Source organism: Heptranchias perlo, chromosome 36, assembly GCF_035084215.1.
Source record: "Heptranchias perlo isolate sHepPer1 chromosome 36, sHepPer1.hap1, whole genome shotgun sequence".
Lineage (NCBI taxonomy): Eukaryota > Metazoa > Chordata > Chondrichthyes > Hexanchiformes > Hexanchidae > Heptranchias > Heptranchias perlo.
In genome coordinates this window covers 11,587,626-11,612,730 of record NC_090360.1, presented here as the reverse complement: position 1 = coordinate 11,612,730, position 25,105 = coordinate 11,587,626, and the positions used below count along the sequence as shown (strand labels likewise).

Sequence of the window (25,105 nt, the reverse complement as noted above, 5' to 3'; positions counted from 1 at the left end):
AGAACCCTTGTTGGTCATGCCTAATCTGATCAGCTTTAAAGGGAAAATAAATTTTACAGCACATGGGATTTCTACTTTGGTTTGCTCAATTTTTAAAGGGTTCCAGAGCCTCTTCCTTCGATACAGGATGGGTCATTGAATAAACTTAAAAGGAGAGAGGATATGGGAGGAAATGGGTGGGATTGTGAATTAATCTTCCAGGAAAGAAATGTTTGATCAGCAGTCGGAAGGGTATGAAATCTCTGATGTTGACAGCAGGGAGCTTTCTGACCAGAGCTTGATTGACATTTCTGCCTCTCCCGCAGGAGCTAATGTCCAGTGGAGCTCAGGCATTCTCTATCTGTGGGTGGTAGTGTTAATAATGTGGCAACTGGAAAGATTAATTGTAGACAAGCAGCAGGATTACGAGGGGCTTCACCGGTGCAAAGGAACAGCGGTGAGGAAAGCCTCTGATCTGTCAGCTAGAGAGGAAATTAGTCAGGGCAGACAGGAGTTAGCTTAAAAAAGCATTTAGGATATTAAAGCCAAATGGTGAGAGGATATGAGAATAGTTAACAAGAAAAAACATTGAAGGTTCAAGATAAACATCTGATGGACTTCGCAGAGGGATGGAATTCACATGTAATGCAGCTAAACCCTTCCTATGCACATTTCTTTAATTTAAAATCCATTTTGAGACGTGAGCTCTTCTCGAAAGCAAAATACCAATTCTGTATTTGTTTGATCTAGAAAGAAGCCAAAGGGGTTTGAATTGCTTTAAGTATTTTACACTCTTCTGCATTCAAATGAAGTTAGCGCTCATTTATATTCTTTAAAGTGTGGTGATGTCATGCCACCTGTTGGATTCCTAGCAGACAACAGGGGATCAAAGTGTCAGCTTCAGTCATAGCCTGACCTTCTGTTAACCTCTGACCCAGTCCGTAGATCAGTGACAGCGAATGAATCTTTCCCCAGACTCTTCAAAACAGCTGGGGGTGTAGAGAGAGAGTGTTGGGGGGGTGGGGGAATGGAGCTTCTAATCATAGCTGGTGCTCTTATGCTCATCTTTCCTTACCGTAATCAAAACCACCCTTTTCGCAAACAAAGATGAAAGAAACCTGAGGATCCATTTACTATCCAACTGTTGCAAGCTACAAAGTGATTGTGACACAGAGCATCCGTTAAAGATCTGGACCCCAATTTTGGCCTCCATTTGTGCCAGCAAAATATAACAACAAATTCAGGTACAGTCAGACCTCACTCGCATTTGTTTGCAAAAAATCTGTTTCTTATGTTCCTGCCTGAAGCCTGAGTAGGCAAATATACTGCATGGTGGGCTGATTCCTGGGCCTGAATTTTCCTTGCAACAAACAGCCCATTTTCAGGCTGGAAAGAGGTGGTCTGGCAAGGGAAATGTCGAAACTCCGTCCCAACAAATGGCAACCGTGATTTCCCTCCTATGACCCCGCTGTAACCCTTGGACGTCTGCCTTAAATGTGTCCCACTGCATGCGGATGTGATGGTCTAGTCATCCCCAGGATTTCTCTGAGTTTCTGCAAATTTATTATCCCTACAAATCACATTCAATATAAAGGTGGTGGTGCTGGGCCAATACAATGTTCCAGAGCTGGGGAATAGGTCAGGAAGGTGAAAGATCATTTGGCTAGCAATTTGCAGCATTATATTGGCTGGGAGTCACTTCCAATACAAATATTTGAGTATTTCAAGGTATTTGTTGAATCTTGCAAGAAATTTAAAGAGAGCTATGCTTAATCAGTAGATAAATGTAAGGAATCTTACAACACCAGGTTATAGTCCAACAGTTTTATTTGAGAATCACAAGCTTTCGGAGGCTTTCTCCTTCGTCAGGTGACTCACTCACCTGACAGAGAGATCTTTCGAGTGGCTGGATTCCCCCAAGTATAGGGTGTTGTTGATGTAATAGTGAAAGCCTCTTTTGAAAGTAGCATCAATTTCATGAACATGATTTCATTCACTGAACGTACAGAAAGTCATCTCATTCTGTATGTCAGTGTGTGTTATCCAGGAAGCAGCCATGATTCTTACATCCTCAGGTAATCCAGGATACCTCTCCTTTTCAGCCAGAATAATGTGGCAGAATGGCTAATGACTCCTTTTTGCCACCCAAGGACAGAGGCTGAAACAGGTACAATGACGCTTTGGATGCTACCTAAGAAAATAGTTGAGCAGACCATTGAAATTCTCAGGTCTTGTTTCCATTGTGTGGACAGGTCAGAGGGAGCTCTGCAATACTATCCCCTGATCAAGATGAAGATGCCCAGGAGAGAGAGGAGGTAGACCTGGACACATCCACTGTCAGCAACACATGCCATCAGGTGGGAGATCATCAGCAACTTCTTCCAGGGTGCCTTCCATCTGTAATACACAAAAAGCTCTTTGGTTATCTGAGAGGCAAGTGACCACATTCTCAAAATCTGAGACACCTCTCATATCCTCTCAGGAAAAAGATACTTGCAAATCTGAATCATCACCTAAAATATATAACAGGAGGTCTGCATTGGAAAAAACACACAAACATACCAAACTGCCAAATAAGTACATCGTTCATCTTTACTTTCAACTGGTCCCTTTATTATACCTTAGTACTGCTACTATTTATCACTGTGTCTACCCTTTGCACCTAAAACTCTTCTCACAAATAACCCTACCCTGTTACTCCAATGTGGTGCTGCTTTAGCATCAGGAGAATGAGGCTTGTAGCTGGGCCTGTACAAATGGAGCCCTTGAGGACTGAAGTGGCATTCATCTCAGTGACGCTGATTTCCTTGCAGGGTCTGTTTCTGGTGTCACATCACTTGTACGTTCAATGCCTGGAAGGCCCAGATCAGAAGCTCCTTCCTGTGCTGGCATTGGAGGAAGCTGCATTGACGCATCGACGCATTGTCACTATCATGAGAAATTGTGACATCTGCAACCAATCCTTGCAGCTCACAAGTACGTGAGAGCAGGCCGAATAGTTCCAGCTAAGTCCGGAAAGCTTGTGTTCTTCAAGAAGCAGTCACTACTGCCACTCCAGAAGCAACAGTTGTCCACAGGACCTATTCCTGATGTCTTCATGTTGCATTTATCGCCTGGACTGCCACACTTACTAATGTGTTCTTCACATCATGCCACACATCCTGCATGGTATTGTAGATGTAATTTTTGGACTCCTTCAACGTTATCGCCTATCTGCAACATGAGATGAGACTCTCTCCACTGCCTGCATGTGATCGATGCTTCCGAATCATAGGATAGCTCCCTTTTAAGGACTGTGCCCCTGTAATTTTGGTCCATGGGCTCCTTAGCTGAGGGCATTTGTTTTTGCCCCCTCCGGGGAGAGATGACTGTTTCCTCATTATTCCCTCCCAGCTTCTCCTACTTACTGGTGGTCTGTGATTCACCCTGTAGTGTAGTCTATCTCACTATTCAACGAGTGGGTATATTTGGGCTGGTGCTTGAAAATGTACGGTGCCCTGGGAATGAGTGAATCAGGTACAGGAATGTGTTTCCGGAGGTGCCAGCTGCTCATCAGATATTTCTTTCTGTAAGTGTTCAGCACCTGTCAGGGATTCAGAGACATGAATTTTAGGAGGAAGCACTCTGAGTTGCAAATGAGAAGATGTGACTGAGCAATGATAGGAGGCCTTTCAAGTAATCCGAATGTCTGAAGACAGTAAACACTTAGAGTACTGTAAGAGATCCATCCCATTACCAACCTGAATCTGACAGCTCTCCTCCTACCTCTCCATCTCCCACTGCCTCCCTACTGATGAGTTGTCGAGCTTCCTCCTCATATGTACTAAGGAGCCTGATATTTGCCAATCCTCCACCCATGGCACTTCTTTGCTTTGTGCACATGCATCTCCTTTGCATAGAACACAAAGATTTAGACAGGCCACTGATTAATTCACGGTTTCATTTCACCCAGTTTTCTACAGCTGTTCCCTTGTGAAAATGCTACCGGGTGCAGGCAACGCAGGAAACTGTTTACTTTTCACTCAAATACTGCAGGAAATTTGATGTGGGACAGTGGAATGGTAGGAGAGGAGACATTGCCATGCGGGGGATAGAGAGGGTATCTTGTGTTTAATAACTGTCTCATTCATCTTTCCTTTTACATTATGTGGTCCTGGATAGAATGAAAGTGAGTCATGCTTCCACTGTTATTTTTTGCATCTGCATGGGCATTTGTGCCTTCACTTACCTTAGCCAATCTGGTGAGATCATTAAAACCCTTTCAAGAGGTGGTTGAGTTGATAGTGACTACCAGAGCCACCTCTTTCCAAAATTCCTGAACCTTCTTCCTCTGGAGTTTCATTCCCTGAGTGCGAAAGAATCTTCTTGCCCTTCTGTCAGCCAACATGACCTTCACCACAGCTTTCGAAAATCTTGGGCCATTGGCCTTGTCAGACTTCTGCCATTGCAGTTCTGTCAAGGTCTAGATCTAGATCTAGCTCCGGCCCTCTTGTGCGCAGTCTCCCCGTTTGCGCTCTCCTTTTCTCATCCAGCTGCTGAGCTTCTAACCTTTTAACTGGTGCAACTGGATCAGATTTTCCTCCCTCCCTGCAGTGGGCAATGGGTCAGGAGGGGGATTCCTGCCTGAAACCCCCCTTGCATACTTCATGAGGTCAGGGTGGAGTTGGGGCTGCTGGAACTATCCTAATGGCTCTGGCATTGGGAAGGGAAAGAATAATTGGATTCCTGCTCCTGATCAGAAAGTGCTGACCCACTGCTGGAAGTATCTCTGACTATGTCTGAAGATGCCAGTTAAAGCCTCAGTCTATGATGCCCCTACTATGAATCACAACTTTCAGTACAGGTGGAAAATGAGAAAATTGGAGGAGAAGGGGAAAAAAAAATTATTTTCTTTTCCAGTGCCGTAGGCACAAAATAAAAGGTCCAACGATACAAATAAAATGAGCTCATGTATGGACATAGAATGGGCATTTTCCTGTGTTGACTGCACATTCAACCTCCAGGCAACCCACAGTGTCACCAGTTCCCCCACATTAGTTGGTTCTAGGAGGAAAGAAAATCTTCAATTAAAAAATGTACCAGTTTGCAGCCTCCCCATACTCACTCGCTATGTGGAACAGGGCGTGAAATACCCATCTGTGGAGCAAACCATGGTTTCTGTATGTGTAGGCAATTAAAGAACTGGTATCACTGGTTGACTAAGTGAGAAAATCAGGTTAGCTGACAAGATGACATCATCAGTGAGCAGTGAATTGCTGTCATTTGAGCTTGAGTAGAATAGAGGAGCACCAGCATTCAGTCCAGTGCACATCGATCAATTCTGGCAGCAAAATGTAGACAAGAGAGAAGCTAGTACTGATAAGAGATCACTAGCACATACTCAGCATAGTATAAAAAATGTTATCTTAATGAAGATTGATAGAAGTATTGTTCCTTCAGCCAAATAGAGATCAGCACTATTTGGGAATTTTCTGTTTAGTTTACAATCTTAAACCAAACTTGTACCTATCTGCATTCAGCACTCGTGAGCAGAGTCAAGCTCACAGCAGGCACATTCCTTTGCGGGAACTCTTTACATGAGGTTGTGGATTAAGCAGTTGTTGACGAGTTAGCCTGTGGTACTGGGGTTTGATGTGTAGAATATGAAGATGGCTAGCACATTGCCATTTGTTTTGCGTAGCTTTCTGTCATTTTTTTGGCCATATCTATCATATAGCTAATGAGGAAACTCAGAGGCTTGAGGTGATAGCTGCTGCAGTGTGTTGTATGTGAACAGACACTCATACATCCAGGGTTTAGTGTTTATCTTGATTGGGGTACAGAGAAGCAAACAGTTGTTGCTGAAGCTTAATGCCTGCAACTAATGGAATCGCCCATTAATGGGGTATGATGTGTGTCCATGCTGTGGCCAGGCAGATGGTAGTAATGCACTCTCAGGAGTTGTGCTGAATATCATGCCACTTGGGAAGAGTACTAGCTCCCTGCTTAGCAAGGGTTCAGATTTGCACTTGTCAGTTGTCAAGTGATCAACTAGTGATTATCTTCCATGGTGCGGAAGTAAGCACAGTATTCTTGGGCTTAAGTTGGATCCAATCTGATGCATGTGGGGTTGGGAAGTTGGAATTGAGTCAATCCTCTATGGCACGGGGTAATCTGATACCTGAACTCGATTGACCTGCTGTATTCCAGGCCACTGTTTGCGATTGACTTTTCAGCCTAACTGAACCAGGAGTGGTAGACCCATCACTGGGGGCATAGGGATTCTTCTCCACAGTTCCATATAGCTATGCAAGTCAACATCCTAACAGGGTGGTCCGAGTTGGATAAGGATCTGGAAGCTTGTCACTGTTCTGGCCAGCTGTGCAGTTGTAGCCAGTTAAACTGCAGAAGTATCCCTATGGAGTCCCTGGGCCTTGGCTCTTGCCAATCTGTGTCCAAGCTCCCTGAGCTTTTAAGTAAGTGAGTTGTACACATACAGGGAGAGAGAGTGAACTCCATCTCAAACAAGCAGAATCTCTACTTTGTGTTTTTTTCCCCCAAGAGTTTGGTTTGGAGCCTCTTGGTGATCAGTACCTGTCAGGGATACAGAGACGTAATCATCACATCAGGCGCCTAACAGACCAAAAAAAGGAGCCAACTTCTTCATTGGTATATTTAAAATAAATCATCCACTGCTGCCATGCTGATGATATTATACTGAGCCATGCAGAGCAGGAGGGTGCCAGGTGTGATCTCTGGCCTTTACTGAGTTCCCTGGATGAATCATCTGGGAGCAATCACCTTCTGGACTTGTACATGACAAATGGCCATTCGTTGAGGTTATGGAGTGCAGCCACTGCTTGTCAAACTGCCCTCCAATAAAAGGAATTGTCTTTGGTGGGAATAAAGTTACGTGGAAAACCTCAAATTCTTTCTTCCCTTTCCTGCCCCATATTTTTAGTTATTTTCTCCCACCTTATACGTTTCCCAACCCCCTCCTCCCCCCCTCCCCCGACAATTGCAAACACCTTGTGACCAAGAGGGACAACAGGCCTCTGTAATTGATACTGTTGATCTGGTGTACGCAATGTGCACTGACAGCAGTGAATTAATTTTCCCTCTAACTTCTGCTTTTTACTGTCAGAGCAGGTTCCTTTACTTACACTTGGTGCCTCTTACTGATTGCCCAGCCAAGAATAGGTAGCCACTGTGCAGGGAAATCATCTGAGAGAACCTTCATCTTAACATTCATTCGCGCAGCATGCCAGTGCTCCACTGCACTGCACTACCAGATGTCTCGAGATGCCATTTTTAGACTATGCATGACTTAGTGATCTCTTTATAAAGAATACTGGCTTCATTCTTCACTCTGTGCTTGCCAGTAGTACCGTGTCAGAACATTGTTGCTAAGGTAATTTGTCATGCAGTCCCAGACAGCTACCTATTAATGTCATCTCCTCCATAGTCACAGTTCAACATCTGTAAACAGGAAAGCTGCAAAAGTAAGTCTTATTAATGAGTTGTGTGTTTTGAAAATGGAAATGAAAATGGTGACCTTGACTGGGTCTTTATTTTGTGTAATTCACAAAGGATACCTTTTAAGCTCTTATATCTCATCAAGCATTAATGTATACGTCTTATACTGACTTTTTGTTTGTGATGAATGCAATGTTTGAAAATGCCCCCAAAATTCTAGGTTTTCCCAGAGACTTCCATTCTCTCTATCTGCTTAGCATTTACATTTTTTCAATAGATCTAATTGCAAATGTCAGAAGCTCGCTTTGTGCAATCATTCTCTACATAAAAACATGGCTTTCTATCTGTTATAAATATGAGGCCATGCTGAAATGCTGAGTGGTTAAGGATTTGGGGGAATTGGCTGATGATCTTTAAGGCTTACATACATGGTAACCTACAAAACTTGGAAAATCTAATAAACAGCTTCAAAAAAAGCTGACACAGCCTGCAGAAAGCTGACAAGAAGAACAATGTACAACTGAAAAATAGCCCTGAATAAAGGCCTTTGACCAAGGCCACTGCTCCAATGTGACTGAATAAATTCAATTCCTTTTTATAACATTTCATTGTGGGATTTTTATTATAGTTTTGCGATCATATTTATATTCCAGTTTGTTTTTCTGAGAAAACTGAATTCTAGTGGCTTCACATATGCATAATTGCCAACTGTCCATTTCTGGGGAAAACTTTAGCTTTTCCACACCCTGTTCGCTTGATGGCCCAGAGAACAGCTGGTTCAGGGACCACGTAAATTGTCAATGGCTCACTTACTTCTGCTTTGTTGCTGGTTTGTTTTTGGCCAGGCTGCCATCCCAATTGGCTGGTGCTTGTAAGAGCACAAGATGGGCTTGCACACATCTCCCTGCACTGTAGGCCTGAGAGCAGCTTCATGTCTGTGGACCTGAGCACGGTGGAGGGCTGCGCTCAATGGCTGTTCACATCGTGCTGGATTGAACTGTACCCCTCTCTGCGGAGAACTGGCGTTGAGCTTCCCTGGCGCTATGTTAGCCCAGTCCCAGAAAGGCAGCAGTACGGTGAGAAGATGTTGGGGAAAATATCAAGTCGTCTTCACATAGGGAACATAGGGACCAAAAATCCTCGGCCCCCATTGTGGCTGTGCAGTGCAAGTTGGGCGCAGGAGGCCCAAGAGAGATAGGGATTCTGGCAGGACCCAGAAATGTTGGATCTCCATTCAGATTCTCCCTGGCTGTAAATTTGCACAGAGGGCTGAGGTGGGCAGGACATCTTTAGGGCCCAAACATGGCCCCTGAAGTTAGAGGAGGTGGAGCTGAGGGAGAGAATTCCCACAACAGGAATTTCCTTGACTCTAGCCTCCCAGGAATGGGTTGAAAGGGGTATCGACAATCGCCTGACATTCTTCTGTCTGTTATTTTAACACAAGAATTAACCCATTTGAAATAAATAGGTTAATGTCTCCACTAAAACAGCGGGCAAAGAAGTGTCATACAATTGTTAACACCCCTACAGTAATTTCTTGGTATTTATTGGTTAGGGCTGAGTTTAAAGTTTGATCACTTAAAACAGTAGGTTGTGTCTGTAGAGGAAAAATAACATTCCATAATTTGCATTATTTCCCAACAGACATTTCTCCGGCAACATTACAGTTTTCAGGTTCACGAATATCAGTGCTATTTCGGGTTAACGTTTGGGTACACTATACTGTTTAGTTGAAGGGCTAAACTTTAAAGAAGTAGAATTTCGAGACTCGTGATTTGTGATCAGCAATACAGCTCATAGCTTTCACACATGATTGGGTTATTCCTATTATAAGTACAAACCTTGCCTCTTACGATGTTGTTAGACATAAACTGCTGACGAGAGCCCCAAATCCTCAGGCACACTGAGTTATGCCACTGCAGCTGTGCTGGGTGAATTATACTGAGGAGCAGTGCTCGTGTTGCTGATGACGATCATATGTACATACCTGCCATTTGTTTCCAACCCCAGGGGGCATCCTCAGAAGAGCTCAGCAGTGCAGGATTATGGGGCGATTTCAACCAACCCCCCCAAAATAGTTGACTTTTCAGCCCCGAGTGAAAGGAGACAGGAAGCACTGATATTCACTTCACAAATGGACAGTTGGCAACTGTATGGGGGTAGAAGTTTAATCTGGGCCCAGAATCAGCACCTCTCAGCCAGGAAGCCCAAGGCTGGCCCGAGATTGGGCCTTGGGCCTCATTTCAATGAGATTGGCGAGCTGCCGGCGTCACAGGCAGCTTGCCCATTTCAGAAAACAAATTTCAGGCCACTTGCCTCAGCGGCCCTCAGGTTCTTATCTTTTTTGTAGCGGTCGCTTGCTTGGCCGCATCCACGCCTGGAAAACTGGAGCGGAGCAGGCCCGATGCCTCCACTCATGGTAGCCCAATTTCCCTGCGGGGTCCTAAAACAGGCATTAGGCCCCTCATTAGCATATGCAAAGGGCCTGTCTGATTTATGTGGCTGCTCCGGATGCCTGAAAATCATCTGGAGGTTTTTCAGGCGTTTTTGAGGTGCAGGGTACAGACCTGCGAGATTGATAATATTTGCCCTCGTTTTCCGTCTGGACACAATGATGACCAATTTCTACCCCTGTGTTTATATGATCCAAGATTGTTTTCAGATAAGTATAAGCATACTTGGATGTGTCAGTTGTTACCTGTACATAATTTGTGCATTGGTAATTCATTTGTAACAACATTTTTATATAATGCTTTGTGTACATCATGGGGCTGCTGGAAAAATAATATTCAGTGTCACATTGTGGATCTATTACTCAGAACTTGGGCTGGTTGAAAGGAATTTTGTGTCTGGAGGGCTCATGAAAATTGCCCTTTCAGTCTGGACCTTCTTAAAAAATTTATAAAGGGCGATGTAGTTCATACATTAAACAGCTTATGCTTTAGCTTTACTTCTTCTTTGTGATTGATCTGCAGATAAGATGGAAGTAACAATCCAAAAAGCACAATAAGCAGAACAACAAAAATGGTGCATTTATGTGGAGAAAATAAATTCTAGCTAAACCAAGTTGGAATGGAAATAATTTTAACAGTGATAACATACATTTCTTATAAAAAAAATTAATGGGGGAAAAAAGTCACCCACCGTTCAACATGAGGGCCCCAGATTCACAAAAGACTTCTGAGCTACAAGAGGCAATAAACCATGACAATCAGGATATTTGACAAGATACATTAAGCCCAGCTGGTTCGCCAGAGGGGCCGACCTACCCCACAGGATGAGAGATGTAGATCTATTCTTAAACAGAGAAGAGCCCATACCTCTCCTGTAATATGAAGGGAAGGGTTGTCTGCAAGAGAAAAAGGATCCCTGACAGGCCGAGATATTGGGAAAGGAATCTCCTGTATGAGGCAAAATGCAAAACTCCTAAAGCCCTGTACTGGGCCAACTTAACTGTGGAAAATTCCCAGTTAATAATATGGGGAGGAACTCACAGTGGAACACTGCACACAGTGACAAAAAGAAGTGAAATCAAATTAATTTGAAATTAGTCTGAAACAAATTGAGATCATAATAGTCTTTAACGCTGTTAGGCTCGCCGTTATTTTTAGTGCAAAATCTGTCCCTATGTTTTCAAACATGCTTTTAGCCAAATCTTCCACTTTCTCTCGGTCCATTCTCTCAGATGCGAAGCACCTCAGGACATTCAGTTATGTGAAAAGCTCTATACAAATGCAAATAGCTGTTACTGAAACTTGTGCCATCGAATGGTTCTGTGCAGTGTGTTGGCCTTTTAACACTGCAGAGTGAAGCAGATTGCAAAAATTATTACCTTTTTTTAATGATTGTAAAATAGGGTTTCAACCCTTGTCAGCTAGGTAGGGACTCTGAAATTCCCTCCCTAAACCTGTCCGCTTTTCTACCTCTCTCTCCTCCTTTAAGTCATTCCTTAAAATCTATCTCTTTTACCAAGCTTTTGGTCACCTGTCCTAATATCCCTATGTGACTCGTTGCAAATTTTGTTTGATAACGTTCCTGTGAAACGCCTTGGGTCTTTTTACTATATTAAAGACGTTATATAAATGCCAGTTGTTATTGAAAGAGATTTAATTTGCTTTTACTGTATTTGTTCTGTGTTAACGCACTTGTGCATTCACACCAGTCAAGTAATCTTTTTAAAAAAATTATTTAGTGATCCCTAACTCAAGTTAGCATTCCCTCACAGGCTCGAGTGGCAGAATGGCCTATTCCTATTCCTTTGTACCTTGCCTCCCGTCCCAAAAATTGGTGCTCAGCAATCTGAGGAGGGGGAATGGTGTGTGGCAAGTGGGATAGTCTCACCCACAGATATCTCCACAGTTGTTATTAGTACTGCTTCTTAGTCGACATCCCATTTGACACATATCAGTTTTGTGGATAAGAACCTCACCTTCAGGCAACATAGCTAAGACCACTCCAGAGATGTGTGAGTGCAAATGATAGTCAAGACTGAGATTGGAACTCAATTTTCCAACTTTATACCTTAAAACTCAATTGAATAATTGCAATCGAAATGGGAATTTAATTAATTCTTGAGCCAAACACATTGAATTATCGTTTGAATCTGATTAAATATTGTTCCAGAAATGAATATATTTGCTGAGATAAATGCGAACTATGTGGAAAGGCAGCTTTGATTTGTAACATAACAGAAATTGGTTCAGCAACTTAAACTTATGTAGCACCTTTAATGTGAACAAAAGCATTCAGAGGTGCTTCACAAAACCCGACATGTCAAATTAGAAAACTAGCAGAAGCTGACTAATAGCTTCAAAAAGCTGACACAGTCTCCAGAAAGTTAACAACCTGAGAACAGCCGTGATTATAAGCCCATGGCTTGTGAAAACTAGTTACACGATTTCGTGACTGAGGTTGTAGATGCACCAATGATTCCTACTGTATCAAGATATGTAGTACCTCCACTATATCGAGATGAGATGTAACCTGTATTGATCTTGGACTATATATATTTCCATAGAAGATGAGAAATTTAGGTTACTATTTAGTGGTTTAGGAGTTTGTCATAGGTACGTCACTGTGGTGAAAGATACCAGCTCTCTTGGGGAGAACACTCACCTGTTCCTGGCCTTGGTCCCCTGCTCTTTTCTGTTCATAATTTGGCTCTCCTCTCTCCAGTGCTGATCTTCCGCTCTCCTCTCTCCAGTGCTAATCTTCTGCTCTCCTTTCCCCAGTGCTGATCTTCCACTCTCCTTTCCCCGGTGCTAATCTTCCGCTCTCCTTTCCCCGGTGCTAATCTTCCGCTCTCCTTTCCCCGGTGCTAATCTTCCACTCTCCTTTCCCCGGTGCTAATCTTCCACTCTCCTTTCCCCGGTGTTAATCTTCCACTCTCCTCTCTCCAGTGCTAATCTTCCACTCTCCTTTCCCCGGTGCTAATCTTCCACTCTCCTTTCCCCGGTGTTAATCTTCCACTCTCCTTTCCCCGGTGCTAATCTTCCACTCTCCTCTCTCCAGTGCTAATCTTCCACTCTCCTTTCCCCGGTGCTAATCTTCCACTCTCCTTTCCCCGGTGCTAATCTTCCACTCTCCTTTCCCCAGTGCTAATCTTCCACTCTCCTCTCTCCAGTGCTAATCTTCCATTCTCCTTTCCCCGGTGCTAATCTTCCACTCTCCTCTCTCCGGTGCTAATCTTCAACTCTCCTTTCCCCGGTGATAATCTTCCACTCTCCTTTCCCCGGTGCTAATCTTCCACTCTCCTTTCCCCGGTGCTAATCTTCAACTCTCCTTTCCCCGGTGATAATCTTCCATTCTCCTTTCCCCGGTGCTAATCTTCCACTCTCCTTTCCCCGGTGCTAATCTTCCACTCTCCTTTCCCCGGTGCTAATCTTCCACTCTCCTTTCCCCGGTGCTAATATTCCGCTGTCCTCTCACAGGCTCTTGGTCTCTGGCTCCCATTCTTCTTGTATATGGATATGTTTAAAATCCTGTGTAACTTTGAATCACTAGCCTCACTGATATGTCACTTTGCTGGAATAAAGGTGCTGATTTCCATTCTGAGGAAGAAGCAAAATAATTTAATTCCTGGTTTTCTGTTCCCCAATTATATTTGTGCAGAGTAGCAGCAGTGCATGAAACAACATGCATTAAAACCAAATTTCCTGGTCTCTCGGAACTGATGGGGCTACTTCCCACAGAGCAGGAAATTTGATGTTAATCCAGTTTAGTGCTGTTTTGTGCACCGTGCATGAACACAATTGGGGAGTGAGAGACCAAGTGGTATTTATTTTTTTAAATTAATCTTTGAAATGGAAATCAATACCTTTTCCTCTAGCAAGGTGACATGTCAGGAAGGATAGTGATTCAAAGTTAGCTAGCATTATAAACTTAATGTTATATTGGAAAGAAGGGAGCAACAGACTTAAGAGTTTGAAAGAGGGAAATGGGAGGTCAGGAGCTAGAAGCACAATTATAATACAGCCTAACCTAAGCTTAAGAACATAAGGAAGTCTGGCTGAAGGTGATTTGAGCCATGAAGAGCCAGCCCTTGTGTGGCTTCTCAAAATCTTGTAAAGTTGATCAACAATTCAAGTTCTTCTACTGTTTGAAGGCGCAGCCTGCGGTGCTGTTTAATGTTGTCCCTCATGTATCTGAATCACGTAGAAATATTTTTGTCTGGAAAGTAGGAAAGCCATCTTGTTAAGTGGTTGGCGCATACAGTTGTGGGGTAAATGATTAGATACTGAAATGCAAAACTTTCTAATCGAGATATGAACTGTGAACAAGCTGGTTTCCTTCTATTATAGCCTATATGCCAAAGTCTCTATACTTATGAGTTGTGTGACATGCTTTTTATAAAGCTTCATGAAGAATGTTGAAGAAACCCAGCATTGCTGATGCTTACCCTTGCTGTGTGCATCTTTGAGTGAGCAGGCAATGTTGAAAGGTTCTTATTTGAGGAGACTTAACGTGACAATAGTCTACCCCCTGCTACTTATATAGCAAAAAAAGAAAGAAAATGTTTTTTTTTACTGTTGACTTTCAGGCATTGTATTGACATCACTGTTTATCATGCAGGCCTCCAGTGACTTTGACCCCAACTCACCAAGCTTTCGGCAATATACCCCATTACCTCAAGGGAGCCGGGATAGTACCAGTCACAAAGGTAAGAACAGATATGGCGAAAGTGGAGATAATCATTGAATGCCTTTGAAAGGTGAAGTTTAAATAAAAACAGGTAAGTTGATACACAAGAGCGCTACTTATTTAAAATAATAGTTTTCTTTGCCACTAAATTATTGGTAGTTTTCCCAGTTATTAATATTGGCACTCTTTTTCAGCTGTGCATTTTTGAGGCTGTTACATTTGCAGATGTATTGTTATGACTGGCTTGAAGTAATTTATACATCAATTCTGTTACCAGTTTTAATTGGCAGTGACTCCATGTTGTCTATAGCTAATTTGCCATGATTAGTTTTGATGCATACAGTCTCACTGTGAAGAGTATAATGCAGTAATTAACACTGGAATACTTGACTAATAGTTATATTTTCTGTGACTTAGAGGTGCATAACTTTCTTTTAAATTGAAATTATTTATCAATTGTAATTCAGAGATAGTGGAGGACGCTTTGCTCTGCAATAGTTATAGTGGATAACGGGTGTTCTGAAGATTTATGCCGTTCCATGTGTGTTCAATTACATTACCAAGAACTGAGACTACTTTAGATTGTGTTGCCAATGCCCCAACTCAGAAACATGTCCTCGGCTTTGAAACCTGATCTTTTATGCTTCATTTTGGGAATCTTGGAGCTAAGACTGCTGAATTGTGTGGAGCTGACTCACCAAACAATAACTATAGATCTACTTAATCCAAATTCTGCCACCACACATCAAAGTCCACTCCTGGATACACAGTACTAACTAGGGAGAGTTTGAATTGTAATAATATGTTGGTACATGTGGAAGTAGGCATAGTTTATAAGGTGGTATTGTTCTTGAACTTTGTTGGATTTGACTTTATAATGGCAAAATCCAAATAATATGAGTCTCATTAAAAACAAGGTCTCTAAATACCTCTCCATTACACTCAAATCTAGCCCTCCACATTCACATTCTGAAACAATTTAATCTTTTAAAAAATATATATTTAATTTCCAGGCCTATGCAGTTTCTATCCATTGTCTCAAAAAGCCTTGCCCTGTTCTCCTGCAAGCTCCCTTTTGGCTGAGTTTTGTCAGATATAAGTGAGGTGTTGGAGAGCTGACTTTTGGCTGCAACTGCACTATTTGACATCATTGGCTGCAGGAGTTCAGGAAAAGATGGTAAGTTGCTGCGATTAGCATTGGGACTGCCACAGCGGCGGCAACAGCAGTAGCAGCAGGCACGGCATGGCATCACAGACCTGTGGAGGCTCAGTGAAGATGGGTGAAGGAGGCAAGGGCCAATGAGGTGCTACAACATACGGGTCCTCTAGACCAGGATGTCTTACCTCAACACGGCAGTGTATCAGGAAGCTGCACTTAGACAGCACATTGGAGTCGCTGACCTACGTCACCTGTTGCAGCAGGAATTGGAGGCAAACACCAGGACACACACAGCTCTGCCTGGTGCTGCGAAGGTTCACTCCCTGAATGTTCAGCTGGTCAGTTACCGCAAGCAGAGAATAATGCAAGTCTGTCCCCGGTTTCCTGGCAGTAGTCATGATGCCATCATACTGCACCAGTCCTCATGACAAACCCTAACCCCCCCCGCCTCATCTTCATCTCAGACCAGTGGGTGTCAGGCTGTCTCCTTGGAGACAGGGGTATCCCCTCTATACCTAGCTCATCTCCTGTAGGAACCCGGTTTCAGACACTGAGCGCCGATACAATGAGAGCCACACTCAAATCAGACCTCGTACACAAAATACAGAAAGTTAACGTGCAGGTACATCAAGCAATTAGGAAGGCAAATGGTATGTTGGCCTTTATTGCAAGAGGGTTGGAGTATAAGAGTAAGGAAGTCTTGCTGCAATTGTGTAGAGACCTAGTGATACCACACCTGGAGTACTGTGTTCAGTTTTGGTCTCCTTACTTAAGGAAGTATATACTTGCCTTGGAGATGGTGCAACGAAGGTTCACTAGATTGATTCCTGGGATGAGAGGGTTGTCCTATGAGGAGAGAATGAGTAGAATGGGCCTATACTGTCTGGAGTTTAGAAGAATGAGTGGTGATCTCGTTGACACATATAAGATCCTGAGAGGGCTTGACAGGGTAGATGCTGAGAGATTATTTCCCCTGGCTGGAGAGTCTAGAACTAGGGAGCATAGTCTCAGAATAAGGGGTCCGCCATTTAAGACTGAGATAAGGAGGAATTTCTTCACTCAGAGGGTTGTGAATCTTTGGAATTCTCTACCCCAGAGGGCTGTGGATGCTCAGTTGTTGGGTATATTCAAAGCTGAGATAGATAGATTTTTTGGAATTTAAGGGAATCGAGGGATATGGGGATCGGGTGGGAAAGTGGAGTTGAGGTCAAGGATGAGCCATGATCTTATTAAATGGCGGAGCAGGCTCGAGGGGCCGTGTGGCCTACTTCTACTCCTCTTATGTTCTTAAGTTCTTAAGTTCTTATAGCTGTCATTAAGCAAACCATAGGCATCCTCAAACAAAGGATCTGGTGCCTGGACCGATCCGGTGGAGTGCTGCATGTAGCCTTGTGCGAGTCTCCAGATCTACAGTGGTTTGCTATATGGTACACAACTATGCCACTCAGAGGGGCCAGCCTTGCAGCTGCCACAGAAGGATGAAGTGCAGGAACAAGATGAAGAGGACGAGAGTGATGAGGAAGACCAAGACTGAGCAGTGCTGCCAGCTGCCAAAGCTGTAACGCAACTTAGGGGTGTGGAGAGCGCAGATAGGAGTGCGGAGAGCATGGATAGGGGCTTCCAGAGCATCCTATCTTATTTATGCTCTCCTAAGCAAACCATCCCCCCATTCCCCCCCCCCCACACACACACCAACAGACCCACCATTTGAGTGACTCCTTCCACCCACCTTCTGAATGCTCTCCAACACTACCTCACGGGTTTCCTCTTGCAAAACTAAGAATATGAAGTCCAACATCAATACAAAAAAATTAAAATCTCTTTCCTTCACATTGTGCACTTTGTGAATTTAACAACTTTTCCTTCTGTTGATATTGAACTGAAATTAACCTAGTGCAGTCCATTAGTGCCTGGCCTACATGCTCATTTACCTATTCTAGTGCTCCTTCACCCATGCTCCGGCGCCCTGATGCTTGATGAGTCTCCCAATGCTGCCCCCTTTTAGTCTATCCTCTTTGGTACACATAGTGCCAGTCACTGAGCTGATGCTTGCTAAAGTTAGGTCGAGTGATGATGTGTCACCTTAGGTGATGCTTTCTGGCAACTCCTCAATCTCTGGGCGCTCTATATTTTGTTGACCTGAAAGGGAAGAGAGGGACAAGGATTAGCATTTAGTGTGAAAGATAATTAGAAACAGATGAGTGGCTGCTGAAAGCAGATGCACTTTGTCATGCATGGTGTATGAGGGTGAGATTTCAGTGAGAAGAGATAGAGTGTAAGATAGCCAAGAACCCTGCAGGATGTGTCCTCCAGCCTCGCCACTCACCACGCCCCTGATCCGACCCACCTCCATGATCTGCATTACTTCATCTTTGATTGGGGGTAGGACCTGAATGGATGTTCTCCTTCCTCCTGTCCTTGCCTCTTTTATTATTGTTCCCAAGTTTATCCTGCATGATAGAAGAGAGAGTGTTGGCAGTAGCCTCGTGAGATGCTTTGAGGATGTGCATGTCAAGGTCGAGTAGTGTGTTGGTGTGTGAATGGTGGCAGCAGTTTGAGGAGGTGAAGGCAGTAATAGTGAGGAGAGTAGGCGATGCAGAGTGTGGCATTAGGAGCAGAAGAAGGTAGAGTGAAATGTGCTGCAGTGAATGGAGGAGCGTCCTGATAATTGGGGGAAGGGTAAGGTTGTGAGTGCTAGGACTTCAGGCGGTGCAGGGTTATGCAGAGAGTGATGCGAGATCGGAGTTAGGAGTCTTACCTTAGCAACCCTAGTCAGGTCATTGAACTTCTTCTTACATTGCAGCTAAGTTCTAGGCGCAATGTTCTTGGTGCTGATGTGTTCAGCCATCTGTGCCCACTGTTGCCGAGCAGCTTGGCAGGATACCTTCCTGCTACTTGCTGGGAAGAGGATGTTCCTCCCCCTGCCAACCTCCTCCACCAGGACCTCCAGTGCTGCATTTGAGAAGCGAGAGATCCTTGAAATTCACCTTGGCCTGCCATCTCCTGAATTTCCTTCCGGTTGCCTGCAGCCAAAGTGTACCTCCCCGTTAAGAGGTGCAGGCTGCCTTTAAATATCATCAAGGCACCCGCTATTCAAGCTCCCAATTAGGTGAGCTGTCAAACAACAGTGGAGGTAGCATTGGCCACCCGCCTTCTTCGTGATAATGACAGCCTCTAACCAATTGCGTCTACTAATTGCCCTCACGTGATTAAGCAAGCGCTGCCAGTGCAGTGCCACTTTTGGGCCTGAAAACGGGCTCACAAAATCTCTATCCCTTCATCTCTTGAAGATATTGGAATTGGATTTGTTTCAGCAAGTCATACTTGGTCTGGAAGTGCATTGTCTGGAGATCAAACCAAAGATGCTGTATCCCACAGGGCACTTTGAATGGAACCACATAGTTCTGAAAAGCTCGTGAGTTGGAGACAGCACAGCAGTCATCTAAAGCTCTTGTTTACATAGCGGTATGAACAGACGCAAGTTGATTGTGACATTACCACATGACTCATAACTGTACTTTTTCCCAGTTTTATTTCACAGCATGTTACAGAGAAATAGCACACAATTTATTTGTTATTATTTGATTATTTTTAAATAGAAGAGCATGTCATGTCCTTTTTTCAATGGATACAAATTGTTTTAATCTGAATGTTTTCCATTAAAGTGCATCCTAAGGACTGTGCAAATTTATTTTTTCTACAGCCTTTTATCAGTCATAAAGTAAAATTATCTACTGTTCAGGTCACCTGAATGTTTTCCTAAATGCTAGATTCCGTTGTTTGCAATATAATTGAGTGACAGCATTTGGCAAGCATCAATTGTAAGTATTATACTACACCAGGAGATTTAATAACATTCATGTTGTCTGCCTCTTTGATGGGTTCTCATACAAATATATCAAAGCTACTGTGGTTTATTTCTTTTAAATATTTACAATGCAATTTTGAGTAGGATGTCGTGAAGATGTCTAGTTGGGAAAAAAAGCTGGTGCATTGGTTGCAGCATTGATGAAGCTAGTTGCAGATTTATTGGAAATTGATTATCTAGAAAACTATTGCAACTCAAAATCCTACTTGATATAGTGACTGATACTGGAAGAGAGCAGACTAGCAAAAGTGCCCCGTGTCACTGACCTTTCTGTTGTAACATATACTTAGTCTTTTGTTGAGATGGTTGTTGTACGCGTTTTGTCATGTCACATGACAAAACGACCACTGCTGTCTTCAGAAGACTGTCATGGCGGACAATGGTAGACTTTAGAGAACTGTAACCAAATACTAAAACAGAACAGTGTATAAAACAAGAGATGTGCTAGAGTATGTTACAGTGGTACAATACAATTTTGGGATTCTTATCACTACATAAATGGCTGGAACTATGCTTTTATTGTTCATGCCATCAAAATTTTGAGATTGTGTTACAGCATTGTAAAACACTCCGATCCAACTGTTAGTTTATCCGTAGTGAGCTAGTAAAACTCACATAATGTTATCAATTGAAACATTCAAAATGGTATTGGATTAATTCCTGATTCAGTTGAGAGATATAGGTTTGAAGTGATAGAGGTGTTCAAAATCATGAACGGTTTTGATAGCGCAAATAAGGAGGGTCAATAACCAGAGGACACAGATTTAAGGTGATCTGCAAAAGAGACAGAGGCGACATGAGGAAACATTTTTTTTATGCAGAGAACTGTAATGATTTGGAACGCAGTGCCTGAAAGGGTGGTGGAAGCAGATTCAATTGTAACTTTCAAAAGGGAATTGGATAAATACTTGATGAGAAAATACTTACAGGGCTATGGGGAAAGAGCAGGGGAATGGGACTAATTGAATAGCTCTTTCACAGAGCCAGCACAGGCATGATGAGCCGAATGGCCTCCTCCTGTGCTGTACCATATAGCACAGAGGAGGCCATAGTATGATACTAAGGTAAGAAATGGTAAGACTCAAATAAGACCTAGATAATGGCACAAGCTGGATCAACTGCAAGACTCCTTTTTTGTGAAAATGTCTAATTTAATTAGTTACAGTACATGTTTTCTGTTGTCAAAGCTAAATGCTTTTTCTGTTTTAACAATGTTTTTAATAGTACTGCTTAACTTAAATTAATTAAAGCTCATTTTTTGTAGATAGGAAAAAAGTTTAAATGCAAATTGAATAGTGTGAACAAACAAGAAACCTTTATTGTTGATTTATATAAATAAATGTAGGTACAATTTTAGCACAATGGGAGTCAGCTATACTCTTTGTCTCCATAACATTATCCATCCCCCACAATGTTTATGGAATTCTGGGTTCAGACAACTCCTCACTGGTCTATGTGTTGCATCCAACCTGCAGTTAATAAGATTGGAAATCAGCCACTTCAACCTGGCGCGTGGAATGATTTTACTTGTCATGTAGGTGATGAGCTTACCATCCCATAATGGTACAAAGCCTCTAGCTGGCATGCTAGATTCTGCTCAACGCTCAATATTTAATATTCCTGGGAGCGATTTGCATTAATCACAGCAGGGTGGCAGTAATTGGGACCGGCTCCTGATTTCTGGAACAGTGTCAATGCATTGATGGCCTGTACAGATCCTCCCCTGAAACCTAGAAAGATCCAGAGCAGAATTCTCAAATCAGAAATGCACGTACAGTTGTTCAAATACTGCTGCCTGTGCTCTAAATCTAGCCGACAGGCAAATTCAGGACACAGCAGCTGTTGCCTATTGTGGAACCATTTCCACTGGAAGGAGTAGTGCAATATGAATGGGACATTAGAGTGCATTCTAATATAAGTTTTTCAGCACAGTTGGAAGTTCTTATTTCCTCATTGATGACATCTTGCGAACTTCTCCAGCACAGAAGTGTGAGGTGTTAGCTGAGCAGTTCTCTCTTGCCGAGGTGAGAGATTACAGTGCGAGCACAGAGCTGAATCCACTTTTATAAACTTGTCATATATCACAGCGTTTCATTGTAAACCTGCTCTACCTTAAACATTTCCCATAATTAAACTATTGCTTTCTCTTGCCATCTTTGACATATTTTACTTGGTATCCTATCACGTGGTGCTCGAACTTCTTCTCTCTATGCGTGCTGCAGTTGATATTATCTTAGAAACCAAGATGTGCGAGAAGATCCAATATATAAAGTATGGTTCTTTGCAATACACACATGTTTCTAGTGCTTTCTTGTGAATCTGATTGCCTTTTTTGTTGATTGAGAGGGTATATGCAGATTTCTAGAAGTCATAATCCAAAGCTTTATGTAGATTTTATACAAACATTTTCGGTTTGCAAAGACGTCTGCGTGCATGTGTGTGTCATTTTCTTATTGCATTTGACCTGCTTTGTAATTTGGTTCTTGAAACTTTTCTATCATTTTCAAGGGACTTGTAATTGATGCTAATTTTTTAGCTGTACCGTTTCACAGAAAAAGAGCATGGTTAGGTTTTCCTATTTTCTGAGAATGCAAATAATCCTTTAGAGTCCTTTGTTTTGCATATCTTTTATTAGCTGACCTTATATCTGAAAATGAATACTTCTCTACAAAATAAGAAATAGAAGAAACTCAGAGGCAGAGATACCTGCTGCTTTATTGATTCTAAATTCGTGTAATTTGAGCTTGTGAAATTGAACCTATGTTAGTTTATAGGTTAATGGATTTTCCCAGTTGTTCATCTCTCACATGTCAGGTCCATTCACACCTGGTTCGCAGTGGCCCTCCTGTACTTTAATAGCATTAGTTCTCAGGATCTCACATATTTGATTGCAGTGTGAATACTTACGCTGCACCACTGAGCTGTAATAATAATTTCAGATGCAATTTGTAAAACTGATAACTAAAGTTTTATATTTTTTTATGGCATTTCTCACTTGAGCATGCCATGAATAGTCACTTCATCCTCTGAGTTGCTGAAAAGTCCTCTGCAGCTTCTAACTACATGTTGTCTATCAGATAACATACGAACATACGATAAAGTGACGGACAGGGAAGACCCTCTGGTCCAGCCAGCCCACCCCACCCAAAACCATGTTCAGTCAAATATCACAAAGACAACAAATGGATTGAAACCATTTCTTCTTCTTTGATCTTTCTTAGAATTAAATTTCAAATATAGTTTTAATCTGTCTAGTTTTGTGTTGAAATGTTGATGGAAAATTAATACTACAACCCGAAAGCTAAAATGGGAAAACTGCATTGATGGTAGAATGGCATAGTGTGCTAGCCTGTGGAGAGATAGGATATGAATTCACATCTGTGATTCAGACGCTGGCTATACCATCAAGTGCCAAAGCAAGATCACATCATCCTTCATGGGTTGGGAAGGGGTAATCAGAGAATGAGTTGCCTTGACCTATTCTCATACACATTGAAGCTGGCATGACCAGGGGCTGAGGAGTAGGTTACTCAGTCCTGCACCCTAGGTCCCTAGGAATGGTATACAGCTTGAGGAGATGTATGTTTCATTTATAATAGAGCTGTTTTTTGAAAGCAGCTGTGTACCCTCCAACTCTCACTCTTGCTCATAAATTTACTGTCCTCAAGATCAAAATTTACCCCCCAGCTTCATTTCTCCACTGCCAACTGCCTTGTTGAGACCCATCTTCCTTGCCTCCCCACCCTCACCTCCAATAACGAGTGCGATAAGCTCATGGACTTTTTTGTTACTAAGATTGAGACCATCCGTTAGCTGCTTCTGTTGCATCTACTCTTCCCTTTTCCCAAAATCACCCCCAGGCTTCCCATTGCCTTAGCCCTGAATCCATGTCTCCATTTAATTTTTTTCCAATCTGCCCTCCTTTCTTCACCGAGCTCATCTTGTCCATAAGACTCACCTCCTGTTCCCTTGATCCTATTCCCACTAAGCTGTTGACCACTCAACTTCCCTTCCTGGCCCCCATGCTAGCTGACAATGTAAATGGTTCCCTCTCCTCAGGTACTGACCCCCTCTCTTCTGAAACTGCCATCATCAAAAGACCGATCATCAGCCCTCTGTTCTCGCAAACTACCATGTCATATCCAATCTCTCTTTCCTCTCCAAAATCTTGGAATGTGTTGTTAAAGTTGTTCTTGTCCATCTTTCCTGTAACCCCCTGTTTGAATCTCTCCAATCAAGTTTCCGGCCCTGCCACAGCATTGAACCAGCCCTTGTAAAAATCACAAATGACATCCTCCGTGTCTGTGATCGATGTACTTCAATTCTCTTTATCCACCTCAACCTCTCTGCAGCCATTGAAATGGTCGACCACCCCATCCTCCTCCAATGCTTCTCCTCCATTGTCCAACTCAGTGGCACGGCCCTCCCATGGCTCCATTCTTACCTATCCAATTATAGCCAGAGCACCTCCAGCAACGGCCTCTCTTCCCACTGCCATACTGTCGCTTCTGGCACTTCCCAAGAATCTATCCTTGGCTCCCTTCTCTTCTTCATCTACATGCTACTCCTTGGCGACATCATCTATAGACATGAGGACAGCTTCCACCTGTAAGCTGACAAAACCCAGCTCTACCTCTCCACCAACTCTCAACCTCTCCACTGCCTCTGTGCTGTCAAACTGCTTGTCTAACATCCAGTCTTGGATGAGCTGCCATATCCTCCAACTAAACATTGGGAAGACTGAAGCCGTCATCTTTGGCTCTTGCCACTGATTCCACCCCCCCCCCCCACCACCCTCCCTCCACCCCTCCGGCCACTGAATCAGGCTGGAACAGGCCATTTGAAATCCCAGTGTTCGCTGAACTTTTGACCCTGTAACTTCTCCATCACAAAGATTGCCTACTTCCACCTCTAACGCTGCCCGCCTCTGGCCGTACACCTGTTTGTGAAGCCGCTTGGGACCTTTTTTATATTAAGGGCACCGCATGAATAGAAGTTATTGTTGGCACATGTACAAAGTTTTAAAACTTTAAAAAAATGCATTTATCTGCCCATATATCAGTATGTTGAAAAGATTTAGTATGGCCATGTTTACTGTTGAAATTGACATTTTTGCTAACGCAAAGAATAATGAACAGCCTATAGAAGTATGACCTGAAGGTGCTATATACCAAGCAACTTACACATCAACAAGAGCAGTGGAGCATAATGCAAAAGCCAATGAAAAAGCAGGTGAGAATATTAACACTTACATTGACATGGTTATTAAGGCTGTGCCAATATCTTACCAAAAGATGTAATTAATCAGAACTGAAACGGAAGGGGATAAGACTTTTGGGACCCTCAAACAGTAATGGAGGGATGGCCACAAACAAAACAAAGATTGTTTTCCAGACATTCAAGTAGGAAACAACAATTTGCATTTATATAGCACCTTTAACCTTAGACTTGCATTATTCTGTCTCTGCCTACAGTCACAGATCAGCGTCTTAAAGGAAAGAAAC

General features: G+C 42.9%; 1 protein-coding gene across 2 annotated transcripts in view; it reads left to right on the top strand.

Annotated features, from left to right (window-relative positions):
• The window catches only part of lrmda (leucine rich melanocyte differentiation associated), a 660,838-nt gene that overhangs the window by 573,205 nt on the left and 62,528 nt on the right, over nt 1-25,105 (top strand). The window contains exon 6 of one of the 2 annotated variants that reach the window (XM_067972551.1): nt 14,506-14,593. The exons of the other annotated variant lie outside the window; for it this stretch is intronic. Within the exon in view, the coding sequence (XP_067828652.1) occupies nt 14,506-14,593 (88 nt within the window). The remainder of the gene's footprint in view (nt 1-14,505; nt 14,594-25,105) is intronic. 2 annotated transcript variants of the gene reach the window in all.